Below are 27,357 nucleotides of genomic sequence, written 5' to 3' on the forward strand. Positions count from 1 at the left end.
CAGTCTGGGTGACAGAGCAAGACTCCGCCTCAAAAAAAAAAAAAAAAAAAACTAAAGGCATCCTATAAGGTAATACAATGTACCGCTACGGAATACAAGCCTGGTTCAGCAGTTCCCAAACTTGACTAATTCCAAATAATCACCCAGTGAGTGTCTAAAAATTAAATCCCCAAGTCCCCCACTAGAGATTCTGACTCAACATATCTGAAGTAGGGCTCAGGCTTCTGAACATTTTTTTCTTTTTTCTTTTATTTACTCCTCAGGTGATTCTGATGACCAGCCAGGCTTGGACTCCACTGCTCAAGTTCCATGTTTACCCTTCCATAGGATTCCCTGGAAGCTTTCATTACTACCTTGAGTCTGGCTCCCACAGCTTCTCCTCCTAGCTCCCTGCTTGATAAAATTCTCTTACTGGGAGAGCCTGATATACAACAAGTTTCCCATTTGCCCTAGGGGGCAGGAGTAGGGCTCCCAAATCTCCCAATCTAAATGCCCACTAGTGCAGTTTCAGAAATGGAATTGTTCCTTAGGTAATTAGAGAAAATTAACAGATTCTTCCAACTTGGTTTGAAACCTGACTCAGGTGTAATGTTCAAGGGGTCATCACTAACCTGGACTTGATATATCCCAGCCTAGAAATTCTGGGGCTTCTCTAAATTTTGGAATAGCTTTTTATCAGACATATAAAAGAACAAACGTTGGTGTTTATCATAAAAGACATCAGGTAGCAGTGCAGTATGAAGTGAAAAATGTATTTAAAAGATAACTATTTTTGATGCTCAAGCTAATCTGAAGATAAGAAGTTCTAGCACACCCAGTGGTACACCAGGGCAAGCTCTTAGGGGCTTGTGGAGCTGATCATGTGCATCTTTTCCAAACACTAAGTTCAGTGACATCACATTGGCTTGAAATTGGTTATGGTAGCATTATTTACACCATGGAAATTGGCAAATGTACAGATCAGGGCTTTTTTCCCAGAGAGTCAATTGTTAAACATTTACCAGCATACCACTATAAAAAATTACAACCTCAGCAAAGAGTCAGAGTCCCAAAATATGCAGCTAACTTGGCCTTTTATTTGATCCCTAAGATTTGTATCCATATAACTAAACCAGGATTCTGCCCTGATGATTTTTTGCCTATGGATCACACAGCATTTCGTAAATATTACCTCACGAATTCTCACAACATCCTGGGTTAAGTGACTTGCCTGAGGCAAGACAAGAAATCAATAGTGAAAGGCAGAACTAAACCAGTCTATATCAACCACCTCTGCTATCCTTCCTAGACATCAGTACTGTGCAGACCCACATTGGAGACATGGGTAGCAATTACCAAAGGTGCTCTTTACATCATAACCCAGATAGCTGAAGTCGCTTTCTACAGACTATGGTCCATATGCTCTGACCTTTGAGTACAGATTTGACTCCAATTGACTCAACAGTCCCAGAACTGTTCATGGACTTTTATTAATCAACTTTCCCCATGTTTTGTCTCTAGAGTCCAGGGACATGTGTTTGGAGCTGGTTGGCCAGAGTTAGGGTTCTGTCCTGACTCTAACATCTGCAAGTGGCATCATAACCAGTCAACACTGTATTTTTATCTGTGACCCTTTCTCTGGACTCCCCAAGGACAGAGCTCCAAGAGTCATTTCTCTCTGTTGCCTCACCTTCATAATATTCTAGGAATGAATAAATGAATAATCCTTGTAGTAAGCAGCCTCTCCAATGGCTCCCTGTGATCCCTCAATGGTTTTGCACACTCTGTGTAATCCCTGCTACCCCTTGAGTGTGGGAAGATCTAGTGACTTGATTCTAGTGAATAGTATATGGCAAAAGTGATAGGATGTCAATTCCCAGATTAGGTTACAGAAAGACTGTGACTTCTATCTTCTCCGTCATTTTTTCCTGCTCTCTTTCTCTCCCTCCTTCCTTCCCTCCATCTCTCAGAGGGAGACTCTCTGAGCCTTTGCTGTGAGGGAAGCAAGGTGCCATATTATGAGTGGCCTTATGAGAGGTCCACATTGCAAGGAACTGATGTCTCTGGCCAACAGCTAGTGAGAGCCTGAGGCCTGCCAACAGCCACATAAGTGAGTTTGGAAGTGGGTCCTCCAATCGAGCCTTGAGGCCATTGCAGCCCTGATCAACACCCCGATTACACAATAGGCAACATACAAAACTCTCAACTAGCCCAGTGTGGTGGCACATATCTATAGTCCCAGCTTTTCTGGAGACTGAGGTAGAAGGATCACTTGAGACCAGGAGTTCAGTGAGCTATGATCACTCTACCGCACTTCAGCCTGAGTGGCAGGGTGAGATTCTGTCTCAAAAAACAAAAACACAAAAACCCATCTCAATCGACAAGGGAAGTGTTGGTCAGACTCAGTGACTGAATTTACCATATAAATCATCTCTACAAGATGCGGCCTGCACATCTAACATGATTATTACATGGTTCTCCTCTTCTTCAACCTAGATATCTCTAATTTTCATAACACTTGAAAGGGCTTTAGCGATAAGAATATTCCTATTTTTGGAATCAACCAACACCCCAACAAAAATGAACACAAGTCAATGACAACCTGACAACTGGAAATTCCAAGTTCTCCACGTTATCACGTCAAAATTGTCTAGTAAAAGAGAGGCCAGAAAGGAAAGCATGTGTTAAAAGTTGCCCTTTCTGGTCTTGCATGAGTAATTCTTGCACTGGGAGCTTCATTACAGCCACAAGACTGGGGCACACAAAGGTGGCCATTTTCAAATCTGGCCTGACATCAGAATGTAATTCAACTAGATAAACCTGGGACTTGGCCAAAATAAGTAGCATTTGTAAAACTGGAGCCAATGAATAGCATCACTTTTCTGCGGGACCATATGACTACATGTGAAGAAATAAAGACCTTTGTTATTTTAAAGGGCAGGGACAATTGGAAATTTTGCAGCAGATAGTTACAAAATTTTCCACCCTTGGCTCTCCCAAGAAGATACCAGTTAGTGGCTTTGGGAGTTGGGTGTGGAAGGGGTTGCTTGGGAAAGAAAATTAAATTGATCCTAGACAGAATATAAACAAATGTCACTACATTTGTCATAGATCCTAAAACAGATGATTAGACCCTTGCATTGTGAACTTACTTTTTCTGATCTTTTATTACTTGGCTCCTTAAAATCATAGCATTCTATACCAGGCAAGGCTTGGAAAGCCAGAGCTCTCCTCTCACAGCAAATTCTTATTGTGGGGAATAATTTTGGATTGATTTTTTAAAAATCTTTAAAAACAAAATAATCTCTTTTTAAAATTGACTTTGCTTCTCTGCTTTTTGCACTTGTCTGCCTGGGACAGAGCAAGAGGACTCACATCTGTGACACTTTCCATCTGGGATGGGTTTTCTGCATCTTAGGCATAGATTGCTTTTCATTCGTCCCTTGTATTTGAGTTAAGGTTTTTCTGTTTTTGTTTTTTTTTTTTTTTTTTTTTCATTTTTTTTCCTAAATTATTATCCTATTGCCTAACATCAGAGCTGTCTGGGGTTATAATATGGAGAGTAGAAGCTCATCAGCTAAACTGGTTTTAGCTGCAGTTGAGACAGTATTTTTATCCTGTCAGTTTTCATTTTATTTGATGACAGTGCTTGGTATTTCTTCCTCAATAAGCAAAGATGACTTAGATCAGTGGCCTGATGAATAAGCATGAAAATTTGATTTAGAAAAGGAGGATATCCTGAAGCTCACGGAGAGAAAAAAGGAATCTAACACCCCACCACACATACTTTAAATGACAAAGCAAAGCAGCAGCATTGTCTTTAAGCAACATATTTCAACCGAAGATCAACACTCCCTGATGTTAGGTAATAGGAATAATAATTTCGAAAGAAAAGGGGGGCCCTTTAAAAAACACAAAGAAGGAATGAAACGTTTTTTAAAGCAAGTGTCATATTACCTTCAGCACCTTTCTTTTTTTCCCCCTACCTTTCTTCCCCCCACCCCCCACCAAAGAAAAGGAAAAAAAAAAGGGCTGGGGTGGGGTCCGGGAGTGAGGGCGAAACTGATGCTTGGGAGCAAGAAGGCGACTCCCGCCGAGGTCCGGATGGAGGATGTGATCAGTCTAACACTCTGCCTTGGCCCAAAGGCTTCCTTCCGCCCTTTCGACCTATTAACAGGAGTGGGGAAGGACAAAGAACCGTGAATTGGAAGGAACGATTGCCAACAATCTTCGGTGATCGAAAATAAATAAAGAAAAACAGAGAAAGCCAAAGTCTTCCATGGAAGGGAACCCAATTAATTGTCTTCGATTTCAGAATGAGTTTTTTTCTTGCCGTAGAAGAAGCGCACGGGAGGCAGCAGACACAGCAACTTCTGCCAAGGTTCAACCTGATCAGAAATCGCTCAGAGCTCCAGCACCCGGGACTGAGGCAGAAGGGCTCGGCCCGGAATAACGTTTTTTAAAGCATAGGATTGCTCTGTGTGTGTGTGTGAAAGACGAGAGAGAGAGAGAGAGAAAGAAGAGAAGAGAAGAGAAGAGAAGAGAAGAGAAGAGAAGAGAAGAGAAGAGAAGAGAAGAGAAGAGAAGAGAAGAGGAGGAGGAGAGATTGATTGATTTTTTTTCCTTTCCTTCTCAACATGTCACTTTCCTGCATGGGAATTCCTGATATTCCTGGCAGCCCGGACAGAGGGGAGAGGCCCCCCTGGTGACTTCTGACCCCTCCAGGAGTAACCAGAGAGCGCGCACGAGCGCCCAGCGCCTGGCGCAGGACGAAGATTTAACCGGGAACAAAAGAACGTTTGCCAATCAGAAAACGCTACCCGAGAACGAGGATAACCCCGCTTTGTGTTTTGAAAACTCTTTAATTAGCCTGGTTTCTAAGACGCATTTAAGTATTTCTATGCAGATTCTAAATGGAGGATCTAATGGTTGCTTCTGCAACGAAGATGGGATCCCGAAAGGCCACACGCCGCAGAACCAAGGCACGCGGGGCCACTGAGACGCCCGGCGCGTCGTACAGAGTGTTCCTGGGCGCTGGGTCTCAGGTTACTTCTAGAACCAGTCTCCCCAACGCCGTCTTCGTTTCCTTAAAACCTCGCTAGAGCCACCCCAGCTCCCCAGACTCCAGGCCGTGCGCGCGGGCGGGGTGGCCTGAGCCCGGGTTCCCCGCGCTCCCCGCTTTGGGCCCTTCCTCCCACCGTCACTCGGCCCCCTCCGCCCGACTCGGGTTTCTCCTCGGAGGCGGCCCCTCCTCCTTTTTACAACTCGGGGGAGTGGAGAGGGGACTGTGGCCTCGCGTGGACTGTTTGGGTCCAGGGGGAAAGAAGCGATCCGCAAGGCGCACCCCCTTCTCGCCCCGTCCCAAACCACCCATTGAGGACCTGGCGACCCGAAAGCCCCGCCAGAGCCAGTCTTTGCAGCCCTAACGCGACTCCCGGTCACGTCTCTCCCCGCAGGGGCGCTGCGCGGTCCTCGCTCCCCGCAGAAGCCGCTGGCGAAGGAGCCCCTGCTCAGGAATGCGCATCTGAGTGCACCAGAAAGAGGAACAAATCTTTGAAGCAAATTCCCTTTCTGCGCGTTTTCCCCCCTGAGCGAATTCAGGGTAAAAGTTTTTCCGAACTTTTCCCTCCCAATCCCCCGCCCCTCCCCTCAGGAATCCTCCCAGAGCGCCGCGGACACCGCCTCCGCCGCTCCCGCGCCCGCCCCTTCCGACTTCCGCCCAATCCAAAGGCGGCCACTGAAAAAACAAAGGCTGCCATTGGGCCGCCGAGACCTGGGTCCGCCCCCGGAGTGGTTTGTGAATGGGGGGAGGGGAGGGGGCGGGCCGGTCCGGAACCCCGCGAGCCCGACGCTTCTTCTGGCGACCAGCGCGACTCCGAGGCGTTAGTCGGCGCTCCCTCCCGGCGGGCGGCGGCGGCGGGCGCCAGGACTTGCGGCTGGGGCTGAGCGGGGCTGGAGGGGCCAGGGCCAGGCCGCGGGCACGAGCGCCTCGCGGTTTCGGACGCCGTGTGACTGGATTTCCAAAAAGAACTCGCCGCGCTCCCGACTCCGTGGCCGAGATCGGACTCAGCGAGAGCCGGCCGTTTGGCTGAAACTTGGGGCCGAGCTTTTGGGGTTGAAGAAGGAGTGGGGTGTGGAGGAGGAGGCAAAGGAGGCGGCGGCGAGAGGAGCCTGGAGGCCAGGAGGCGGGGCAGCACCGCGGAGGCGGCGGCCGGGGCGAGCGGGCGGCGGCGCCAGGGGTTTTCCTGGAGGGGGTTCTCCTGGAGGGAGCCCGACCGGGCGCGGGGGGCGTGCGCGCTGCCGTGCGCCGGGGGTCCAGAGACTTGGGCAAATTTTGAAGGGTGCCCAGAGCTGCTTGTTGCTCCTGGCGGCGAAGGGAACCGCACCGTTAAGTCCTCGCGGGGAGAGCGAGGCGGCCCTCCTCGGCGCCCCCAACCCAGGCTGACGAGTTCTGGGCCCCCGGCGGCCCTGCGAGTGCCGGGCGGCGGCGGCGGCGGCTGCGGCGCCCCCGCGGCGCGGGCACACAGGCGGCAGCGCCCTTTGCTCCAAGCCGCCCACGGCCCGGCCCCGGCGCCGTGAGGACTCTCATGCGCCGGGCGCGGCGGCGCCTCCCCGCATCGTTGCCTCTCCCAACCGCCTCGTCGCACTCCTCGGGCTGAGAGCACCGATGCACTCGCGGCCGGCGATGCGGGACCCCGGCGCGGCCGCCCCTCGCTTGTCCCTGGGCCCCTGCGCCCTGATGCTGGCGCTGCTGGGCGCACTGTGCGCGGGCGCCGGGGCGCAGCCGTACCACGGAGAGAAGGGCATCTCCGTGCCGGACCACGGCTTCTGCCAGCCCATCTCCATCCCGCTGTGCACGGACATCGCCTACAACCAGACCATCCTGCCCAACCTGCTGGGCCACACGAACCAAGAGGACGCGGGCCTCGAGGTGCACCAGTTCTACCCGCTGGTGAAGGTGCAGTGTTCTCCCGAACTCCGCTTCTTCCTATGCTCCATGTACGCGCCCGTGTGCACCGTGCTAGATCAGGCCATCCCGCCGTGTCGTTCTCTGTGCGAGCGCGCCCGCCAGGGCTGCGAGGCGCTCATGAACAAGTTCGGTTTCCAGTGGCCCGAGCGGCTGCGCTGCGAGAACTTCCCGGTGCACGGCGCGGGCGAGATCTGCGTGGGCCAGAACACGTCAGACGGCTCCGGGGGTCCAGGCGGCGGCCCCACTGCCTACCCTACCGCGCCCTACCTGCCGGACCTGCCCTTCACCGCGCTGCCTCCGGGGGCCTCAGATGGCAGGGGGCGTCCCGCCTTCCCCTTCTCATGCCCCCGTCAGCTCAAGGTGCCCCCCTACCTGGGCTACCGCTTCCTGGGTGAGCGGGATTGCGGCGCCCCGTGCGAACCGGGTCGTGCCAATGGCCTGATGTACTTTAAGGAGGAGGAGAGGCGCTTCGCCCGCCTCTGGGTGGGCGTGTGGTCGGTGCTGTGCTGCGCCTCGACGCTCTTTACCGTTCTCACCTACCTGGTGGACATGCGGCGCTTCAGCTACCCAGAGCGACCCATCATCTTCTTGTCGGGCTGCTACTTCATGGTGGCCGTGGCGCACGTGGCCGGCTTCCTTCTGGAGGACCGCGCCGTGTGCGTGGAGCGCTTCTCGGACGATGGCTACCGCACGGTGGCGCAGGGCACCAAGAAGGAGGGCTGCACCATCCTCTTCATGGTGCTTTACTTCTTCGGCATGGCCAGCTCCATCTGGTGGGTCATTCTGTCTCTCACTTGGTTCCTGGCGGCCGGCATGAAGTGGGGCCACGAGGCCATCGAGGCCAACTCACAGTACTTCCACTTGGCCGCGTGGGCCGTGCCCGCCGTCAAGACCATCACTATCCTGGCCATGGGCCAGGTAGACGGGGATCTGCTCAGCGGGGTGTGCTACGTTGGCCTGTCCAGTGTGGACGCGCTGCGGGGCTTCGTGCTGGCGCCTCTGTTCGTCTACCTCTTCATCGGCACGTCCTTCCTGCTGGCCGGCTTCGTGTCCCTCTTCCGTATCCGCACCATCATGAAACACGACGGCACCAAGACCGAGAAGCTGGAGAAGCTCATGGTGCGCATTGGCGTCTTCAGCGTGCTCTACACAGTGCCTGCCACCATCGTGCTGGCCTGCTACTTCTACGAGCAGGCCTTCCGCGAGCACTGGGAGCGCACCTGGCTCCTGCAGACGTGCAAGAGCTATGCCGTGCCCTGCCCGCCCGGCCACTTCCCGCCCATGAGCCCCGACTTCACCGTCTTCATGATCAAGTACTTGATGACCATGATCGTGGGCATCACCACTGGCTTCTGGATCTGGTCGGGCAAGACCCTGCAGTCGTGGCGCCGCTTCTACCACAGACTCAGCCACAGCAGCAAGGGGGAAACTGCGGTATGAGCCCCGGCCCCTCCCTACCTTTCCCACCCCTGCCCTCTTGCAAGAGGAGAGGCACGGTAGGGAAAGAACTGCTGGGTGGGGGCCTGTTTCTGTAACCTCCCCCTCTACTGAGAAGTGACCTGGAAATGAGAAGTTCTTTGCAGATTTGGGGCGAGGGGTGATTTGGAAAAGGAGACCTGGGTGGAAAGCGGTTTGGATGAAAAGACTTCAGGCAAAGACTTGCAGTAAGATAATGATAACGACGATGTGAATCGTGAAAGGTACAGGCCAGCTTGGGCCTAAGAGAAGATTGAGACCAGCAGAGACTGCTGTGAGTTTCTCCCGGCTCCGGGGCTGAATGGGGGCTGTGACTGATCCCCCTGCTGCAGGGCGAGTGGCCTGTCTAGACCCCTGTGAGGCCCCGGGAAAGGTACAGCCCTGTCTGCGGTGGCTGCTTTGTTGGAAAGAGGGAGGGCCTCCTGCGGTGTCCTTGTCAAGCAGTGGTCAAACCATAATCTCTTCTCACTGGGGCCAAACTGGAGCCCAGATGGGTTAATTTCCAGGGTCAGACATTATGGTCTCTCCTCCCCTGCCCCCTCCTGCCTGTTTTTTCTCGCGTATTCCTTTCAAGTCTTGTAAAATAAGCATTTAGAAGTCTTGGGAGGCCTGTCTGCTAGAATCCTAATGTGAGGATGCAAAAGAAATGATGATAACATTTTGAGATGAGGCCAAGGAGACGTGTAGTAGGTATTTCTGCTACTTTTTCATTTTCTAGGGAAGGCAGGAGGCAGGAAGACGGGTGTTTTATTTGGTCTAATACCCTGAAAAGAAGTGATGACTTGTTGCTTTTCAAAACAGGAATGCATTTTTCCCCTTGTCTTTGTTGTAAGAGACAAAAGAGGAAACAAAAGTGTCTCCCTGTGGAAAGGCATAACTGTGAAGACAGCAACTTTTATAGGCAAAGCAGCGCAAATCTGAGGTTTCCCTTTGGTGGTTAATTTGGCTGAGATAAACATTCCTTTTTAAGGAAAAATGAAGAGCAGTGCGCTATCACACACCGTTAAGCCAGAGGTTCTGACTTTGCTAAAGGAAATGTAAGAGGTTTTGTTGTCTGCTTTAAATAAATTTAATTCGGAACACATGATCCAACAGACTGTTAAAATATTCAGGGAAGTCTCTCCCTTCATTTTTTTTTTTTCCTTGCTATAAGCCTATATTTAGGTTTCTTTTCTATATTTTTTCTCCCATTTGGATCTTTTGAGGTAAAAAACATAATGCCTTCAGCCTCATAATAAAGGAAAGTTAATTAAAAAAAAAAAAAGCAAAGAGCCATTTTGTCCTGTTTTCTTGGTTCCATCAATCTGTTTCTAAAACATCATGCGTATGCTGACCCTGTCTCTGTGTGATTGGGTTGGGAGGTGATCAGCAGATACCATAGTGAACGAAGAGGAAAGTTCGAACCATGGGCCCCATCTTTAAGGAAAGTCATTAAAAGAGGTAAACTTCAAAGTGATTCTGGAGTTCTTTGAAATGTGCTGGAAGACTTAAATTTATTAATCTTAAATCATTTACTTTTTTTCTGTAATAGAACTCGAATTCTTTTGCATGATGGGGTAAAGCTGAGCAGAGAATCATGGGAGCAAACCTTTACCCCACCTTTGACACTACCCTCCAATCTTGCAACACTATCCTGTTTCTCAGAACAGTTTTTAAATGCCAATCATAGAGGGTACTGTAAAGTGTACAAGTTACTTTATATATGTAATGTTCACTTGAGTGGAACTGCTTTTTACATTAAAGTTAAAATTGATCTTGTGTTTCTTCAACCTTCAAAACTATCTCATCTGTCAGATTTTTAGAACTTCTACACAGGTTTTGGCATCTTTTGTGCTGTATCTTTTAAGTGCATGTGAAATTTGTAAAATAGAGATAAGTACAGTATGTATATTTTGTAAATCTCCCATTTTTGTAAGAAAATATATATTGTATTTATACATTTTTACTTTGGATTTTTGTTTTGTTTTGCCTTTAAAGGTCTACAACGAAGCCCCACTTTATCACATGTACAGGTCACAAATAAATTTTTTTAAATACAAAATGACCATTTATTTAGTTTACTATTCCTGTAATATTAAACCAAAGAAGAGAAAGAAGGAAAGTATGGGGAAAAAGTATGGAGGGACACCATTGGGTGTGTCCCCCGTAAAAGAGAATGGTATATGTTATTGAGGTCTTTTTTTCTCCTGCCTTTAAGATACAGAGTATAATGGATGCCTTCACTGTCATTTAATTTTTTTTTCCTGTTGTTGCTGCTTCCTGCCTTCCTCCATACCACCCCACTACACACCCCTAAGCCTTTCTACATCCTGCTTTGGATGACTATGGAAGGTATTGAATAAGCATCTCTTTTAGAGAAGTGCTGTCCGATCCATGTTTTTACTGCCCTTAGGAGATGAAATCCATATTCGAAAGGGACTGGAAGATAGTTTTTATATTTGCTGCTTTTTTTGGGTAGTGTTTCCCTGGTGAAGAATTCAGTGAGTTTTTGGGTGTTTGGGTGTTTTCTTTGTTTTTTTTTAACTGATCAGTGTTTTGTATTCTAATATAACTTATGTAGATTGGTAATCCTTAAATGCTTTGAGTTCAGGTGCTAGGGAAAGTCAGTGGATACTTCGAGATTAAAGGCCTTGCTTGTGGAGTGTTCTCAGCTGAAGGCTTTCCTCTACCTTCTAGGTAAACCAAGCAGAGGTCAAGCAGCTCCCAAGGTGGCAATGACTCAGCAGCTCCAGCAGGAATAGACTCCACGCCTGACCCTGGGATGGCCTCTGAAGCCACTGAAGCTATTCTTTCCTCTTGAGAAGAGGCTAACTTTGGAATCAGATTAGACAGGGAAGCCTTCACTATCCAGAAACTTTGATATGAAAGAGTCCCTCAGGGGAATGGAAAAGGCATTTTAATACATCCAATTCTGAGCCTTACTATAATTTTTTTTCTTTCCTTTCGCCTCTCTTCTTTAAATCCGGTGCCTGTTTCCTGGCTTTTTCTAATACAGTGGCTTAATTCCCTGGCAGCCGTGGGACCCAGGAGCAGACTGGGTGCTGCTGTTTCTCTTGCCCCGCTTGGCCTCAAAGTTTCTGTAGTTCTAAAAAAAAAAAGCACAACAGAAACAGTTCTGTTTTTGTTTTAATTAACAGGCTTACACACATGGCTGGTGTGTTTTACAAATGCATGAAATGAAAACCAGTGACAGTTCTCGCAGGAGCAGGAAGCCGCATATATACAGTTTGTGCAAAGCAGCTTTTCTTTAAGATCCTCCCGGGTTTTGAGCATCACAATGGGTGTGTGGGGTCATCTTAACCTGTGAAGATTTTGGCATCAAGGAAGGAAAAAAAAACATAGTGATTGCAAGTCTCTGAAGGTTTATCCAGTTTTTACTCATAAAATGACACCTTTTAGGTTAAAGCATGCCTCTCTTAACACCACACTAATACCGCCTGTTAAGAATGTTTGCTTTTAGAGTAGGTGAAAGGCTCCCAACGGGGTTTTTTCCTTGCAAATTAACTGCTGAAGGCACTTAGACCCTTCTAACAGGGAGAGCCCAGTGGCTGCTCCTCTGAGTGTGTCCCCTTCGTCTCATCAGCACTGCCTTGCCTTTTAGGGCTCTCAAAGATTGAAGAGTGTTGGTCTTTAGTAAGGGAACAAAGACCGCAGAAGAATACATTGTTACCTGCTTTTTTTTTTTTTTTTAGGAAAGATAAAAGTGTTCAGTTTAATTCCCTTCACGTTGTGCTGTGTTCTTATGCAGTCAATTCATACCTAGGAATGTTAGAAGTTCAGGGATTTTTCTTAAGGAGGCACATCTCTGCAGAAAATATGTGAGGGAGAGAGTGTTTGTGAAAGGGCATGTGTAGCGTTTAAGAAAAACATTGGCAGGAGTTTGGTGTTAATCCCCAGATAAGGAGTAGAAACACTTGTGAAAATTTTCTGCAGTTTATAAAACAAAACTACTCTGTACAACAACCCCAGGCAACACCTAATCTTTTAAAGTATGTATGTGAGAAATCTTGGCAAGAAAAAATATATGTCCGTGGACAACATCTTACCATTAAAATACAGATAATTTTAAAATGTGCCTAAAATAAAATAGTGCTATTAGAAATTCTCTGGGTAGAACTCTAGTAGTATAACAGCTGTACGTTTGAGCCCTGTAATTCTACTGGGAAAATCTCTTCTAACCCTCCCATCTTTAATTTCACTGAAAAGGCAGGTGGCTATTTATAGATGGTATATTTTTATATATGCATATGTGAAGGGTGAATAACAGCCTACAGGGCTCCAGGAAATCCTAGAAGGGTCCAAACCCACACCAATGTGGACTCAAATAAGCAATTCATAAATCCGTTCTATTTTTCTCTGATTTACCCCCCTCAGTGGCACTAAACCAAATTCATAAAACTTGGTTCTTCACCTCTTTTCACTGTGTGACATTTCTTACATCTGAATCTGTATTCTTTACATTTCATACTAAAGTAAACTAGTTAAAAAGGGTACCATTAAAATGCCAGCCCTTTAATAAACATACATGTTACCTTTTATTCTCTTTGGTTCTTTAAAAAAAAAAAAAAATCTAGTCTCTTGGAATTTTCTCAATTTGTGGATTTGTGGTAGAAGGAAAAAAGGAAGTTTGACCAAGACAGTAGTTGTTTATTATAAGGGACCCAGTTCAACAAGTACTGATCAAGCAGTCACTACACTGAAGGTACTAGAAAAGAAACTGGAGGGATGCAGATAAAAGTAAGACCAAGTCCAGCTGAAGTAACTGTCAACCTAGTTGGAATAAGGAGGGCATCCCCCAAGGAAGAATAAGCAAAGAACTCTAATGCTAGATAGAACCTGGCACATGTCAGTGTAGAAGCATAAATGCTGTTTGGAATAATATTACCTGACATTTGGTGGCATTTACTGTTTTTAAAAGCTATTTTCACATTCATTATTTAACTTCACTCACAATTATTACAACCCTGAAATGGCAATAATTCCTCGTTTAAAGATGAAGAAGGCCAGGCACGGTGGCTCACGCCTGTAATCCCAGCACTTCGGGAGGCCAAGGTGGGCAGATCACCTGAGGTCAGGAGTTCAAGACCAGCCTGACCAGCATGGTGAAACCCCAGACATGGTGGTGTGTGCCTGTAATCCCAGCTACTGAAATTGAGGCTGAGACAGAAGAATCACTTGAACCCGGGAGGCGGAGGTTGCGGTGAGCCGAGATCATGCCACTGCACTCCAGTCTGGGCAAGAGAGCAAGATTCCATCTCAAAAAAGAAAAAAAAAAAAAATTGAAGCTATTGTGAGGAGTTCAGATGTACCTTAGCTGAGGGTTTACTTTACTTTGTAAGGACCATTTAGGGAGCAGAAGCCCACCTCTTTTGCTCATTAGCTTCCTTTAATGCTTCTCACCTGTAAAGCTCTTTATGCTGGTGGGCCCTGGCATCAGATTCAGCTTAGAGTGTAAGAAGTGGTCTCCAAGAGATGTGCACCTAAGGAGCAAGAAAAGAAATTTGGGAGGCAGGGAAAAAGTGGGGAGGAGTGAGGAGATAGATAAAGTTCTATCTAGGCCATGAATAAAGACAAGCTGTTTGAATCATCTAACCTAATACTACTCACCCTTAGAAAATCTGATCCCCAAACTTCAGCTTGGCCTTGCGGAATCTAGAGGCAACTAAATCAAAGGGAAAAGCATACCAGGGACAGTATGGTGGGATGGAGACTAGGAAATATAGTACCAACAATGAAAGGATATGCGGCATAACCTAGCACCAATGACATTTTTCAATTTCCGAAGGAAAAAAAACAAATGGCATACAGCATTTGGTTCCAGTTTCCAGGCCTGGAATCTCTGGAGGGAGGGATGTGGGTGGCAGCTGGTCATAGCAGCTTTTTGCAGCAGACATAGGGAACACATCCTTGAACTAAAATCATGAATTATCTTCACCTCCAACAGATGGTTTCTTGAGGACCCACCACATGCCAGGTGCTGTGCTAGCCCTGTGTGTTTAGCACAGTGGCTGCTGGGACTCACTCTCTCCAGTCTCAGCCAGTGCATCGACTCACAAACAGCACACCTCACTTATTTCCCACACCAGCCGCTGGAGGGGGATGAGGAAAGTGGGTCAAAAAGCACTGTGCTTTTCATTTCAGAAGTGTCTTTCTCCCCAGGGTCCTACAGTACTAACGAATAAATAGCAGCATCTTCACATTGTAAGGACGGGGAAACCAGCACCGTGAGTCTAAAAGCAGCTTCTGTTGTGTCACAAGTAAATTATAACAGGCCAAGCACAATGACGGATCCACCCAGGTCACCCAGTGACTCTGAGTCTAGTCATCTTTCCCCCACAGCAGTAGGTTTTGAAGATGTGGTATGGTCTAAAGGAACCTGAGAGGGGCAGGGGAGTGGTGGGGTATGGGGACCAGCTTTGTCAAGGGAAGCATGATGGCACAAACATGTCGCCAAGTTCAATAAAGATTGGCTCTTTGTACTTTGTTGATAAGAATGATTATTGTCTTTATAATTGCTAACATTTATTGAGCATTACCTATATGCTAAGTCTTGAGTACAATATGGTGTAGTGGTCAAGATAGCTCACACGAAGCCTTAACCATAGTACTTGGCATCTAATAAGTGATCAGTAAACATCAACATTACTATTGTTATATAATTATCTCATTTGCTCTTCACAATATCCCTAGGAGATAAGTATAATTATGCCCCATTTGACATATAAGGGAACTCAGGCTGTAAAAGGTGAGCTAGAGAGCAGCAAAACTGGCTCCAGTCTGTGCCCCAATCACCATGCCACAAATATTTACCGAAGTTTTAATGCCTGCCATTCTCTATTATTCTTTTTCATTTAATCCAGAACCATTCAAAAGGGAGGAAAATAATTTACATCAGGACAGAATGGAATCGAGGAGGGGATTTTCAGTGTTAGTCCCCAGGAAGTATTTATTTTTTTCTTGGTGAGATGCAGAAGGCTTGTAAATGCTGTTTACATTCTGAAGTGCCAGGTACTCCCCAGTTTTGTCCTGCATAAGTTTCTACACTGGGGTCCTAGGACCTGGCAGCAAGAGGGAGCTTGGGAAGGTGCTTCCCAGACACCACCTCTAGCCCCTCAGGAATTGGTGTCAGAGTCCCTAAGAGGCCTCCTCCACTGCCACAGGCCCCTTCCCTGCCCATTCCAGCCCTGAAGAACAGAGTGGGCTCAGGAGGGTGGGACAGGGGCTTAGTGAGAAAACTTATCCTTCTCGTAGACCAGGGCAGGCTGTCTTCCTGCTGACAGTGAATCAGTGAGTGGGAGCATGAGGAAGACAAACCCCAGCACTGCGGAAACCCCCTTCCTGAAGGCCTGTGTGAAGAATCACAAAAACATTCACATGATTCTTACCATATATGTCCTATCAATATCATAATAATGAAATAGTTCTTTGGTTCTTAAAAAAAAAAAAAGATCTAGTCGCTTAGAATTTTCTCAATTTGTGGATTTGTGGTAGAAGGAAAAAAGGAAGTTTGACCAAGACAATAGTTGTTTATTATAAGGGACCCAGTTGATAGTGACATTGACAGCTGTCACTTAATGTGTTGACTATGCATCAGTTCTGTGTTAAGCACTTATATTAACTCATTTTATCCATACATTATGAGATAGAAATTACTATTTTCATCTTGCAGGCTCTAAATATGAACTTGTGAAATCATACTGACCATTAGAGTCGGTCAAGAGAGAGTTGTGGAAGTATCCTACCCTAAATCCCTTTTAATTATCCCCCATTTAACAGACAGGGCAACTGAGGCAGAGAATTTAACTGGGCCTTAAGGAGGTACAATGGGGAATATTTCAGGTCTGCTTCCCATTGGAGTGCTCTTGGGAAACCATTCTTGGGCAAGAGTGAAAACAGTTGCAGAGAATGTAGTTAAATCCCTCTGTCCTTCCACCCTGGCCCCAGGAAGTGTAAATTCTGAGGGCAACACTCTTTTTGTTATTGTTATCCTTGAAAAAGAAAAAAAACACATGAAATAATTTCACAAGTTTCAACAACAACAAATTCGGGGCATCTGCAGAGAAAGAAGTGGGACATTGTCTTTCTTCTGGTGCTGAATGTCAAGGTAAAATAACACCTTGCACCCCAATTCCACAATACCACCCCCTTCTGGATTTGTGGCTCTGGGGGCTTACAACATTTGCCAGCAAGATAACTGGATTTCCAACAGAGGGAAAGTTCCAGTCATCAGGGACTTTATAGAAGAAATTGGTAAAAAGAAACCAAACGCTTTGCCCAGTACAACTGTCTACTAATCTGCTAATTAAAGCCTGGTGTTAGTTAGATATCATGGAGGGCTGCAGTCCATTCTTTAGTTTATCCAGGGCCTAGATGAGCTTTAGATTGCTTACAAATTCTACATTCTCACAGAAAATCAAGCTATGCATACAAAAGATGAAAGCAGGGGATGGTGGTGGTGTGTGGTATGTGTGGTGTGTGGTATGTGTGGTGTGTGTGCATGTATGTGTGTGCGTACTATTTCAAATAAAGGGGGGTGGGGCGGTAGTTCAAGCTGGATTTTGCTGATCTAAAGGGGAGCAGACGATGAGGGCAAATCTAAATGTTCAGATAAGGTCTTTTTTATTTTGTCCATTATTTAAAAAACTATTTCTTACACATTCTCTCTCTCTCATGATTAACATTGAAATGCTGCATTTCTCATTGTTACCTTCTGGGTCTTGTTCCATGAAGGTTGACATGAATGTCAAATGGATGGCATCTGACACCCTTACACAAAGACACATACCAGTCTGAAAGGAGACTATTTAATTTTTAACAGAAAATAATCCATCCTAAGGATGATATGTTGTCATTTGTACTTACCATTCCAAGGAGTTAAATTAGCAAATAACACACTTTCTTAAGGAAAAAATATCAATGCCATATTAATTTGCCACCAGTACTCCCAGCTTCCAGCATAGCAGGCATCTGCCAGTCCCTCTTGCACATTCTTCAAAGGCCAAATGGCTTGATAAAGTCAGAAGACCCAGAAAATGAGAACAACTGTTTCCAACCATACCAACCTCTCAAGCACAAAGAAGTTTCCTCTTGCTGTCAGCACAAGTGGCTAACAAAAGAGAAGGCTAAAAATTAAACTTTTTGAGTCCTTCATTCAGACTCCACTTAGGAGCACTCCCTCTACAAAAGTGAATTCATGCTTAGTTTAAGGTGGGAATCTATTTCACTAGGAGTTAAATGAAACAGCAAGGAAGTTCCATTAGTTCATTTCTGATGACAGGAAGGCAACATACAATTCCTCTATTCACCAAGTGGTTTTTGGTCTACAAGTTGTACAAAATATTTACTTCAGATAACTAAGTCCTCTTTCACTGCAAACTACCACTATTTTATATATTTATAACTACTCTGCATTTGTCTCTCAGGATTACCGAAATCTGTCTGAGCTGTTGAGGTAACTACTGGAAAAAAATCTAAATGCAATCTCTACTGTCCAATCAGAATGCTATCTAAATTGCTTTTTATTATTTAAATTATAAAACACAATTTCTAGTAGTGAGAACATTAGGTTTGGATATCTCTGCATAGGCATAGAAATACTCAACAGGTTCTACCTCCAAGACAGTTACTGCATGGCTAGGAGTAAACATGAATATGTCTCTTAATCCTGGCTATTTGGTTTTAAAAATGAAAGACCCAGATATAGCCTTTTGAGTAGGATCAGCCTTTAAGACAAATTACAATGGAGCTAGCCTCATTTTCCTTGGGGATGCTTCTTTTAACCTAGAGATCTTGGGGACACTTCTTTTAACCTAGAGATCTTTCTTACCTGTCACTCTAAACCAAGAAAAAGGAAACACAAAGATGGAATGCATTAAAAAAAAAAAATCAAAGGGAAAACTCAGGAAGGAAAGAGAGAGCAAGATAGCAAGAGAGAATTCTGAACACAGCCCTTTTCCTGAGCAACTGACACCTTTATTCAATCATTCTTTTGACAACCGTGAATTGACTTTCCATCATTACTCTCACTCCCTGCACCTGAGTTATAATAAGCAGTAACATGCATGAGTTTTGATGTGCCAGGCACACATGTAGAGTGTACTAAGCACTCTATACATCTTATCTCATGCGATTCTTTCAACAACTCTCTGAGACACATACTATTATCCCCATTTTCAAGATAGGGAAAGCTGAGACACCAAGAGGTTAAGTAATTTGCCCAAGACCCCTCGACTCGTATGCGTGCTGCATCTCTTGCTCTCTGAATTCTTTTTCTAGCCCTGACTACTAAACTGTTGATATCCACAGAATCAACCCTGTTTCTTTGAAAGATTGCTAAAACTGTGATTAGCTTTTCCTGTGATTCAAGTACATTTATCCCAAGTCATGTGTTACTCGTTAGCAGAAATTTAGGCCCTGCTTTTCCACGATCTATGTTTAATGACCTCACCCCACGTGACAGGGTTCCACAGGAGGATCATGGCCACCCGTTGGGCCAATAGACTGGTGGAGCCACAGGGGGCTTGGACTTAGCTCACCTTCTTGTGTTCTTAGGTGTAAAAGGCAGAGAAGCCTGATAAGAGCACTCCCGGTCAAGAGCACTCTGGAGGTCGGCAGCCAAGTCCAGACGACTCCCTGCATATGCTCTGCAGTGCTCTCCCTGTGCTCAGGCTCCAAACTCCCCTTGAAAATGAGAGAGTTGAGAGATAACCACAGATTCCCTAAGGAGGCTGGGAGTTGCTTATAAAAGACACATTAATGGCTCCCTCCAAGCATGAAAACAAGCCATCATTGTCATTCCAGTTTGGGGAAATATCTTCAGCTCAGCTCTTGAGTTCATGGTGCTAGGAGGGCCAAGGACACAAGTATGTCCCAGAGCCAAATTACGGTCCTCCACCTTATAGTCTGAGATGTCACTTTCCCTCCCTGGGCATCATAGGTAGGACAACATGGATGTTTAAAAGCCTCCTCATCCGCACTGTTGGAAGAAGAAGGTGGGGCAGGCATCTCTCTAACAGCCAGCCAGTTATTGTAGTTCCCTCTACAGGACTTGCCTCAGGGGACAGAGGGCAGATTACACGGAAAAAGACAGCCACACTCTTCCTGATGTTGTCAAGGACTGGCATGCTCCATGGCTTTCCCCTGCAGCTCTGCAGGTTCTTGGTGTTTAAGAAGCATCATGGACTACTGGGACAAGGTAATTGGGTTGAGATCTAACAGCTGGTGTTATACATTTTTCTCTGCTGGAACCTGTAATTTATCCTTGGCTGTGTCCTCTCTCTCAGTCCTTATAATCAGCCAACCACCATAGATTCTGCTTCCTCCCCACGACCAGTACCTGTTGCTATGATCACACTAATGGCCCCTTAACTGGCCTCCCTGCCTCCATTTTGGTCCCTCCTCCAATTCCTCCACACCCTGTGCAGAGGGAATTATGGGAAATGCAACAATGACGATGTCTCTTCCTTGTTTAAAACCCTAAGCACGGCCTGCAAGGCCTTCCTTGATCTCTGCCTGGCTCTCCAGCCTTATCTCCCACTATTCTCACTCTGCAGAGAATACTCTGGCCATGTTGATCTGTTATGGTTGCCCTTCACACTCATGTGTCACAAGAATTCATTTTTTGGTGAAAGAGAGAATTTGTGGCTATTACGATCATTGAAAGTTAACAAGCCCCTAATTGGACACACCCACAGAAAGGGGCTGGAATGCGGGTCCAGAAGGAAATCAGAGCGAAGGCCTAGACCTCCTCTACTCCTGATTACTCTAGGATAACTAAAGGAGTCCCCCAAAAAAGGGGGCACTACAGGACTGAAAGAACAAAAAAAGAAGCAAACCAAGAAAGATTAAGTATTATTAGTACCTAAAAAGCAGCGATTTTCTTCTATTCAATTTCTAGTGCCCAACACAATATCCAGTGCACAGCAGATGCTCAGTGTGCTGGCTTCATGTCCCCCCAAAATTCGTGTCCTTCTACAACCTCAGAATGTGACCTTATTTGGAAATGGGTCATCGCAGATTTCTTTAGGTAAGATGAGGCCGTACTGGCATAGAGTAGGCTCTTAATTCAATAGTGACTATTGTCCTTATGAGAAGAGGAAAAGAGGCCAGGCGTAGAGGTTCATACCTGGAATCCCAGCACTTTGGGAGACCGAGGCGGGTGGATCACTGGAGGTCAGGAGTTCAAGACCAGCCTGGCCAACATGATGAAACTCTGTCTCTACTAAAAATACAAAAATTAGCCAGACATGGTGACACACGCCTGTAATCCCAGCTACTCAGGAAGCTGAAGTGGGAGAATTGCTTGAACCCAGGGGGAGGTTGCAGTGAGCCGAGATCATGCTAATGCACTCCAGCCTGGGCGACAGAGTGAGACTCTGTCTCAAAAAATAAATAAATATAAAAATAAAAAAAAGAGGAGGAGAAGATACGCAGAGAGAGACACAGGGAGAGCACCATGTGACAGAGGCAGAGATGGGAGGGGTGTGTCTACAAAGCCAAGGAATGCCTAGCATTGCCAGCAACCACTGGAAGCTAGGAAGAGGCAAAGAAAGTTCCTCCTCTAGAGCCTTTAGAGAGAACATGGCCCTGTTGCTGCCTGAATTTCAGACTTCTAGCCTCTAGAACGGTGAGAGGACAAAGGTCCATTATTTTAAGCCACCCAGTTTGTGGTAATTTGTTACAGCTGCTCTACAAAGGTAATACACTCAGTGAATGTTTGTTGGATAAATAAATAAAAGAATAAATGAACAGATCACCTGTGGGAAATTATTTGGAGCCAAATAAAGCATTAGCACGCTTAGAAATATGATTTATAGTCCCAGGTACTCAGCTGAGGCTGGAGGATGGCTTGAGCCCAGGAGTTCAAGGCTGCAGTGAGCTATGATGGTGCCACTGCACTCCAGCCTGGATAACAGAGCTGGAATGAGAGCCTGAGAAAGGAAGGAAAGGAGAGGAGAGGAGGGGAAAGGAGAGGGGGGGAGGGGGGGGACAGGGAAAGAGAGGGGAGAGGGAAGGAAGGAAGGAAGGAGAAGGGAAGGGAGGAGGGAGGGAGGGAGGGAGGAAGGAAAGAAGGAAGGAAGAGTGGAAGGAAGGAAGGAAGGAGGGAGGGAAGAAGGATTTATAGGTTTTCAGTCAAAATCAATTTTTCCTACCCTGTGACTCTATAACCAGATTAGAGCTTAACATATAGTTGGAACTGTAAATGGAAACAGTGGGTTCGATACAGACTGACTACAATACCTTGCCAGAGCTAATGAGAACAAAATAAAGAACCCAGAGGTTCTTCTCAAGGAATCATAGATCCTTTAAAGAATCTGATAGATGCCAGGCATGGTGGCTCACACCTGTAATTCCAGCACTTTGGGAAGCCAAAGTGGGTGGATCAGGAATTTGAGCTCAGGAATTTGAGACAAGCCTGGCCAACATGGTGAAACCCTGTCTCTACTAAAAATACAAAAATTAGCTGGGCGTGGTGACACTTGCCTATAGTCCCAGCTACTTGGGTGGCTGAGGCAGAAGAACCCCTTGAACCTGGGAGGCAGAAGTTGCAGTGAGCCGAGATTGCACCACTGCACTTCAGCCTAGGCAACAGAGCAAGATCCTGTCTCAACAACAGCGAAGGCAAGGCAAGGCAGAAAGAAAGAAAGAAAAAAGAAAATCTGATGGAAACTATGAGCTCAGTTCCCAGAAAAATACAAGTATAGTCATACACACAGAAGATTTTAGACAATGTCCTCCTACCCCACTCCCACTCCCATAAAACCCATTTAACCAAGATTAAGAACTCCTGAATTAAAAGACACAGTTAGAATATTTAGAATTTTCCACCTTTTCTTTGAACACACTGAAAACATAAAGGCCTGAGAATGGTGATGGACTGTTAGGAGAGTAACCTGGCCCAGAAATGCAGAGACCCAAATTCCGAATCCAGCTTTGCCATCATTCAGTTCCTTTTTGTTCACTCTTCTACTCACTCCCAACCCCAGTAAACCGTAGATGCTTTAGGGTCAGAGGAGAGGCTAATGAGATAATGCTGGTAAAGCACTTTGCCCCCAAGAAAAGGTTCCTATGTAAACACGAGATATTATTAGACATTATCAAACTTTGACTGGGCCAGCAGTGACCCAGCCACAGTTGTGAGTCCTCTTCCTTATCTACCGTTTGGCCAAATTGGTTTTTTTCTCCAAGGCAGGAGTGTGGGGGGTCTGCTGCTGGCTGGTGTTGGGAACTTTGATAAGTGAACCCTATCACATCCCCTTAAGCAGTGCAAACAGATCATTTGACTACGTTTGATGAAAGGCCCCATCCTTTGCTAACAGTGAGTCCCAAATCTCTTTGTGCGTACATATTGAACAATCTTCAGAAAATCTTCAGGGAACCTTCCTTTACTGTGTGCGTTAACTTCAATGCGAATTATTCAAATATATCAACAGGAAAATAAATCTTATTTCATTTTTGGTGGTTGTGATTTATTTATTACCTCTTAGGAATTATTACATAGGCTTTCCCCTTTATTTCTGCTGTTTACGGCCAATTTGGAAAAAGTAGAAAATAATGATACCACTGGTTTCAGAACTTATTAAAAATAAAAAGAAAAGAGTAATTTCTATAATTAGTAAATTGCCATCAAACTGAAATGCCTTAAACTAGCATTTCCTCTCCTTCCCCCTCCAAGAAAGGAAAAAAAAGTAATTGCTCAACTTCCACAGGAATTTTGTCTAAAAATCTCAAGGCAGCTTTTTTTTCTTCATCAGAATTGACAAGGAGGATATAGTAAACTGAGAGAAACATAAAATAACCACAATAATTCTCATCAACACAAAGATGACATAGAATCTTAACTAAGACCCTTAAGGAATCCCACTACAAAGGAAAAGGAATTCACCCACAGTTACCCACTTCTCATGCACACTAAGTCTATCTGACATATGATATTAGCCAGCTCTGCATTCACTCATACTACCAAATTTCACCAGTCATACTTTTCGATCAACAAAGAGATTGTTGAGTTCTGACTACGTTGTGTATGACAATCTTCTCTCCTCCTTCCCGCCTTCCTTCTTTCCCTCCTTCCTTCCTTCCTCCCTTCCTTCCTCCCTTCCTTCTTTCCATAAACACTTATTGATCACCTATTATGTACCAGGCACCGTGCTAAGTAAAGGTGAATAACATACGCCTGCTACCTATGAGTATTTAAACCATTCAGACAGCAGATCTTGATACTTTTGGACGGGCAGAAATGCACCTTGGGAAGAGGATATTGTCTTCTATATATGGGAAGGAGGGGTAAGGAAGGAGCAAGAAGGGATCACTGGTAAGAATGATTGCACTTGGAAAACAAGTTTGTCTTCAGACAAGTTTGAAAGGCACAGTTATGATCCACTACTAATATCCTTATCATTTTACTTCCTCTCCTTCTCCCTCCTGTGGATCAAACATTTAATGATTATTCAGAACCATCTTTTTTTTTTTTTTTTTTTTTGAGGCGGAGTCTCGCTCTGTCGCCCGGACTGGAGTGCAGTGGCCGGATCTCAGCTCACTGCAAGCTCTGCCTCCCGGGTTTATGCCATTCTCCTGCCTCAGCCTCCGGAGTAGCTGGGACTACAGGCGCCCGCCACCTCACCCGGCTAGTTTTTTTTGTATTTTTAGTAGTGACGGGGTTTCACCGTGTTAGCCAGGATGGTCTCGATCTCCTAACCTCGTGATCCGCCCGTCTCGGCCTCCCAAAGTGCTGGGATTACAGGCTTGAGCCACCACGCCTGGCCCAGAACCACCTTAAATGACCTCCACTCTAATCTATGATATGTGATCTATGTGTTTGTACCCAGGATACATGTATTTATATCACAGGCTCAATTATGAAGGTAAGCTGTTCTCAAAATCTTTTCCGCTCCAAATACTGTGTCCTAGGAACATTCATGCCTTATCAAAAAGGAGTAAGGATGAATGAAAAAGGACCCTCAGTAGGTTTTAGAAAAGGTATACATTGAAATTGTTTAAGTACACATTTAACATTTACTAGAAATAGCTCTGATTGCAAGAGAAAATTAAAGCAGACAAAAGCCTGTAATCGGATTTATGCTATCTGATCTTGTAATTAGAACTGGCTTTTAGGCCATCCTAACAAGTTTATTTGAAAAGGAAGAGAGATCCTTGTTTATTGGAATGGCAATAATTTGGGTTTCTTTAATTGACTCCTGGTGTGAATACGTTGATGCCTGCTGCTAAGAGGCAACATGGAAAGTTTCCAGGAAAAGTTCACATTCCAGGCGAAGTTTGGAATCTACTTTCCATTGCAACCCAATTCAGCCTTTGGGTTTGAGTTTGTAACAACAAAACACCAGCTTTCAAAGGCAGCCTCACCAGGCGGCAGCCTCCACAGCAGTGCCAGGGGTTGGGTAAAGAGCCCAGCACTTGGCTGGCCCATCAGGATAACAAAGGATGTTTTCAAAATCCGTCCTTCCCCATGTCCAAAGCACTAAGGGCGCCGAAAGCTGTGGCTACGAGAGCCAACAAAGATTCAGAAACTGCCCTAACATTCTGATATTAAGTGAGCCCGAGAAAGGCTGCAATGAAGGCAGGAGGGGAGTGAAAGAGATTTCTCCTCCCAATGCTCCCAAATTCCCAAAAACAGTGTTGCCAGTTGCCTGCAAAAGATGAATATACTCCCTAGGAATTTAATAAGGTACAAAATAAAAATAATCCATAACCCACTTGTAAGCAGAAGCATGTTTTGAAGTTCCTCACTGCTCTCTGCCCTGGTAAATTGACATTTTCCTTATAGGGAGTTTTAGGAGAGAAGGAAGGTAGAGACTAAGGGTTCTGAAAGAGGAAGTGGAGATTTCACAGACTGGTTTGATTCTGACAGCCTGACGGACACCATCTCTCTCTCTCTCTCTCTCTCTTGCTTTCTCATTCTCTCTCTCTCTCTCTCATAACAACTACCATTTGTTCAGCACATCCATGGCACATATTACCTCAGTTCATCCTTACAACAACCTTGCAAAGTTAATGGTATTATTCCAATATTACAGATAGGGAAAATGAGGTTCAAAGAGGCTAAGTAACCAGTTCAGGATCATAGGGCAAAGTTTAACCAGGATTTCAATGTAAACCCGTCTGACTCCAAAATCCACAGTCAGCTCACTGCCATCCCAGAGTACCTGGCTGCACTCTTGCTGCCATCCCCATGGCTTGGTCAAGGCAGGCAGGGACAGCAGTGGCAGCCAATTGTCCTGCACATGAGGTCATATGATGTTTTACTCTCTAAACCAGTATCTATTTCCTATAGCTCTCTCTGGAAGAGATCAAGCATTTTTATCCCACCTGCTTCTTTTTTTCTATTTCGGTTTTACCTTTCAAGGAAATGGAGAGCCATTGGCCAGAATAGAAAAGAAAAGCAACCCCCACCTCTCCATCTGGCCCACAGGTTCCCTTGAGGTGAAGGATGCGGGGCCAGGCCGAGCCAGGACAGGTGAAAAGCTTCTTCTCTCCACTCCTCTGGCTCTTTTAGCAAACAACCTCCAAAAACACCCCAAAATGAATGTGCAAAGGGTCCCACTTTCCATCAGACGACAGAACACACCTAATAGGTGGAGCCATATTTTTTTTCTTTTCTTTTATTCTTTTGTATTTATTTATTTTTTTTAGACAGAGTTTTGCTCTTGTTGCCCAGGTTGAAGTGCAATGGCACAATCTCGGCTCACTGCAACCTCCGCCTCCCGGGTTCAAGTGATTCTCCTGCCTCAGCCTCCTGAGTAGCTAGGATTACAGGCATGTGCCACCATACCCGGCTAATTTTTGTTTTCGCAGTAGAGACAGGGTTTTACCATGTTGGCTAGGCTGGTCTCAAACTCTGGACCTCAAGTGATCCACCTGCCTTGGCCTCCCAAAGTGCTAGGATTACGGGCGAGAGCCAGCATGCCCAGTCAGAGAGCCACCTTTCAAAAGCACAAACCCAATCAACTGTGCTGCTTCAGAACCTGTGAGGGCCTCCCGTAGAGAACCCCTTACACTGACATACAGGTCCCACCTGATCTGGCCTCTACCCACTCCCAGCTTCACCCCTTACCTCCTTCCTCCTTGCTGGTGTCCCCGAGCCACACTGGCTCTCTTTCAGGTGATGAGCCAAGCACTGTCTTACCTCGGGCCTCAATCTGGGAATGCTATTCCTACCCACTCCATGCGCATAGCCCAGCAGGCTTTCTCTCTCTAGGGTTTTAGCTGAAATGTTCCCATCTCATAGAAGATTCCAACGACACCACTATTTAATTAGGTACCTCCCCATCTCTATTATTCTTCGTCTAAGTTCCCTATTCAATTTCTTTTTGGAACTCACTACAACTTAACAGTTATATACTTTTTTTCTTTGTTTGTTTATTGTCTGTCACCCCATCCAGGCCCCAAGCACAGAGCCTGGCACATACTAGATGCTCAAAAAAAAATTTGTTAAATGAGTGAATGCACGAGCTTCAAAAATTCTTTGACTTTTCTTGATAGGATGGCTGTGACAATCAAAACTAATTGCATCCAATATATTCTTTCAAGAACTGGAAGATGCCACTTTCTGCAGAAATGCCAATACATGATTACAGGAAAGAAAAAACTCATGATTGGTGCAAGAAAAAACTGACCAAGCATTATCATGTAATATTTTAATGATCTGTTTATATGTCTGCTACCCCAGTGGAGTCTGTGCTCTCTGAGAGCTGGGACTGGGTTTTGTTTATATTTGATGTCCAAATTATAGCACGGTGCCTGGCACATACCAGTTGTTCAATATATGTTTGTTAGGAGGAAAGAAGGGAAGAAAGGAGAGAAAGAGAGGGAAAAGAGAAAGAAGGAATGGTGGGATGGAGGGAAAAAAGGAAGCTGGAAGGAAGGAAGGAAGGAAGGAAGGAAGGAAGGAAGGAAGGAAGGAAGGAAGGAAGGAA

At 45.7% G+C, this 27,357-nt stretch overlaps 1 protein-coding gene across 1 annotated transcript; it reads left to right on the forward strand.

Moving 5' to 3' along the window:
• Positions 1 to 6,578: 6,578 nt before the first annotated feature.
• Positions 6,579 to 10,469, forward strand: FZD7 (frizzled class receptor 7). Its single transcript, XM_023216901.2, has one exon. The coding sequence runs from the start codon at positions 6,647 to 6,649 to the stop codon at positions 8,387 to 8,389; it is 1,743 nt and encodes a 580-aa protein (XP_023072669.1). The 5' UTR covers positions 6,579 to 6,646; the 3' UTR covers positions 8,390 to 10,469.
• The last annotated feature ends 16,888 nt before the right edge of the window (positions 10,470 to 27,357 follow it).

This window comes from Piliocolobus tephrosceles, chromosome 11 (assembly GCF_002776525.5).
Source record: "Piliocolobus tephrosceles isolate RC106 chromosome 11, ASM277652v3, whole genome shotgun sequence".
NCBI classification, from domain to species: Eukaryota; Metazoa; Chordata; class Mammalia; order Primates; family Cercopithecidae; genus Piliocolobus; species Piliocolobus tephrosceles.

What these genes read in the sequence shown, in the direction of transcription:
- FZD7 (XM_023216901.2), top strand. Translation starts at nt 6,647, where the DNA reads ATGCACTCGCGGCCGGCGATGCGGGACCCCGGCGCGGCCGCCCCTCGC.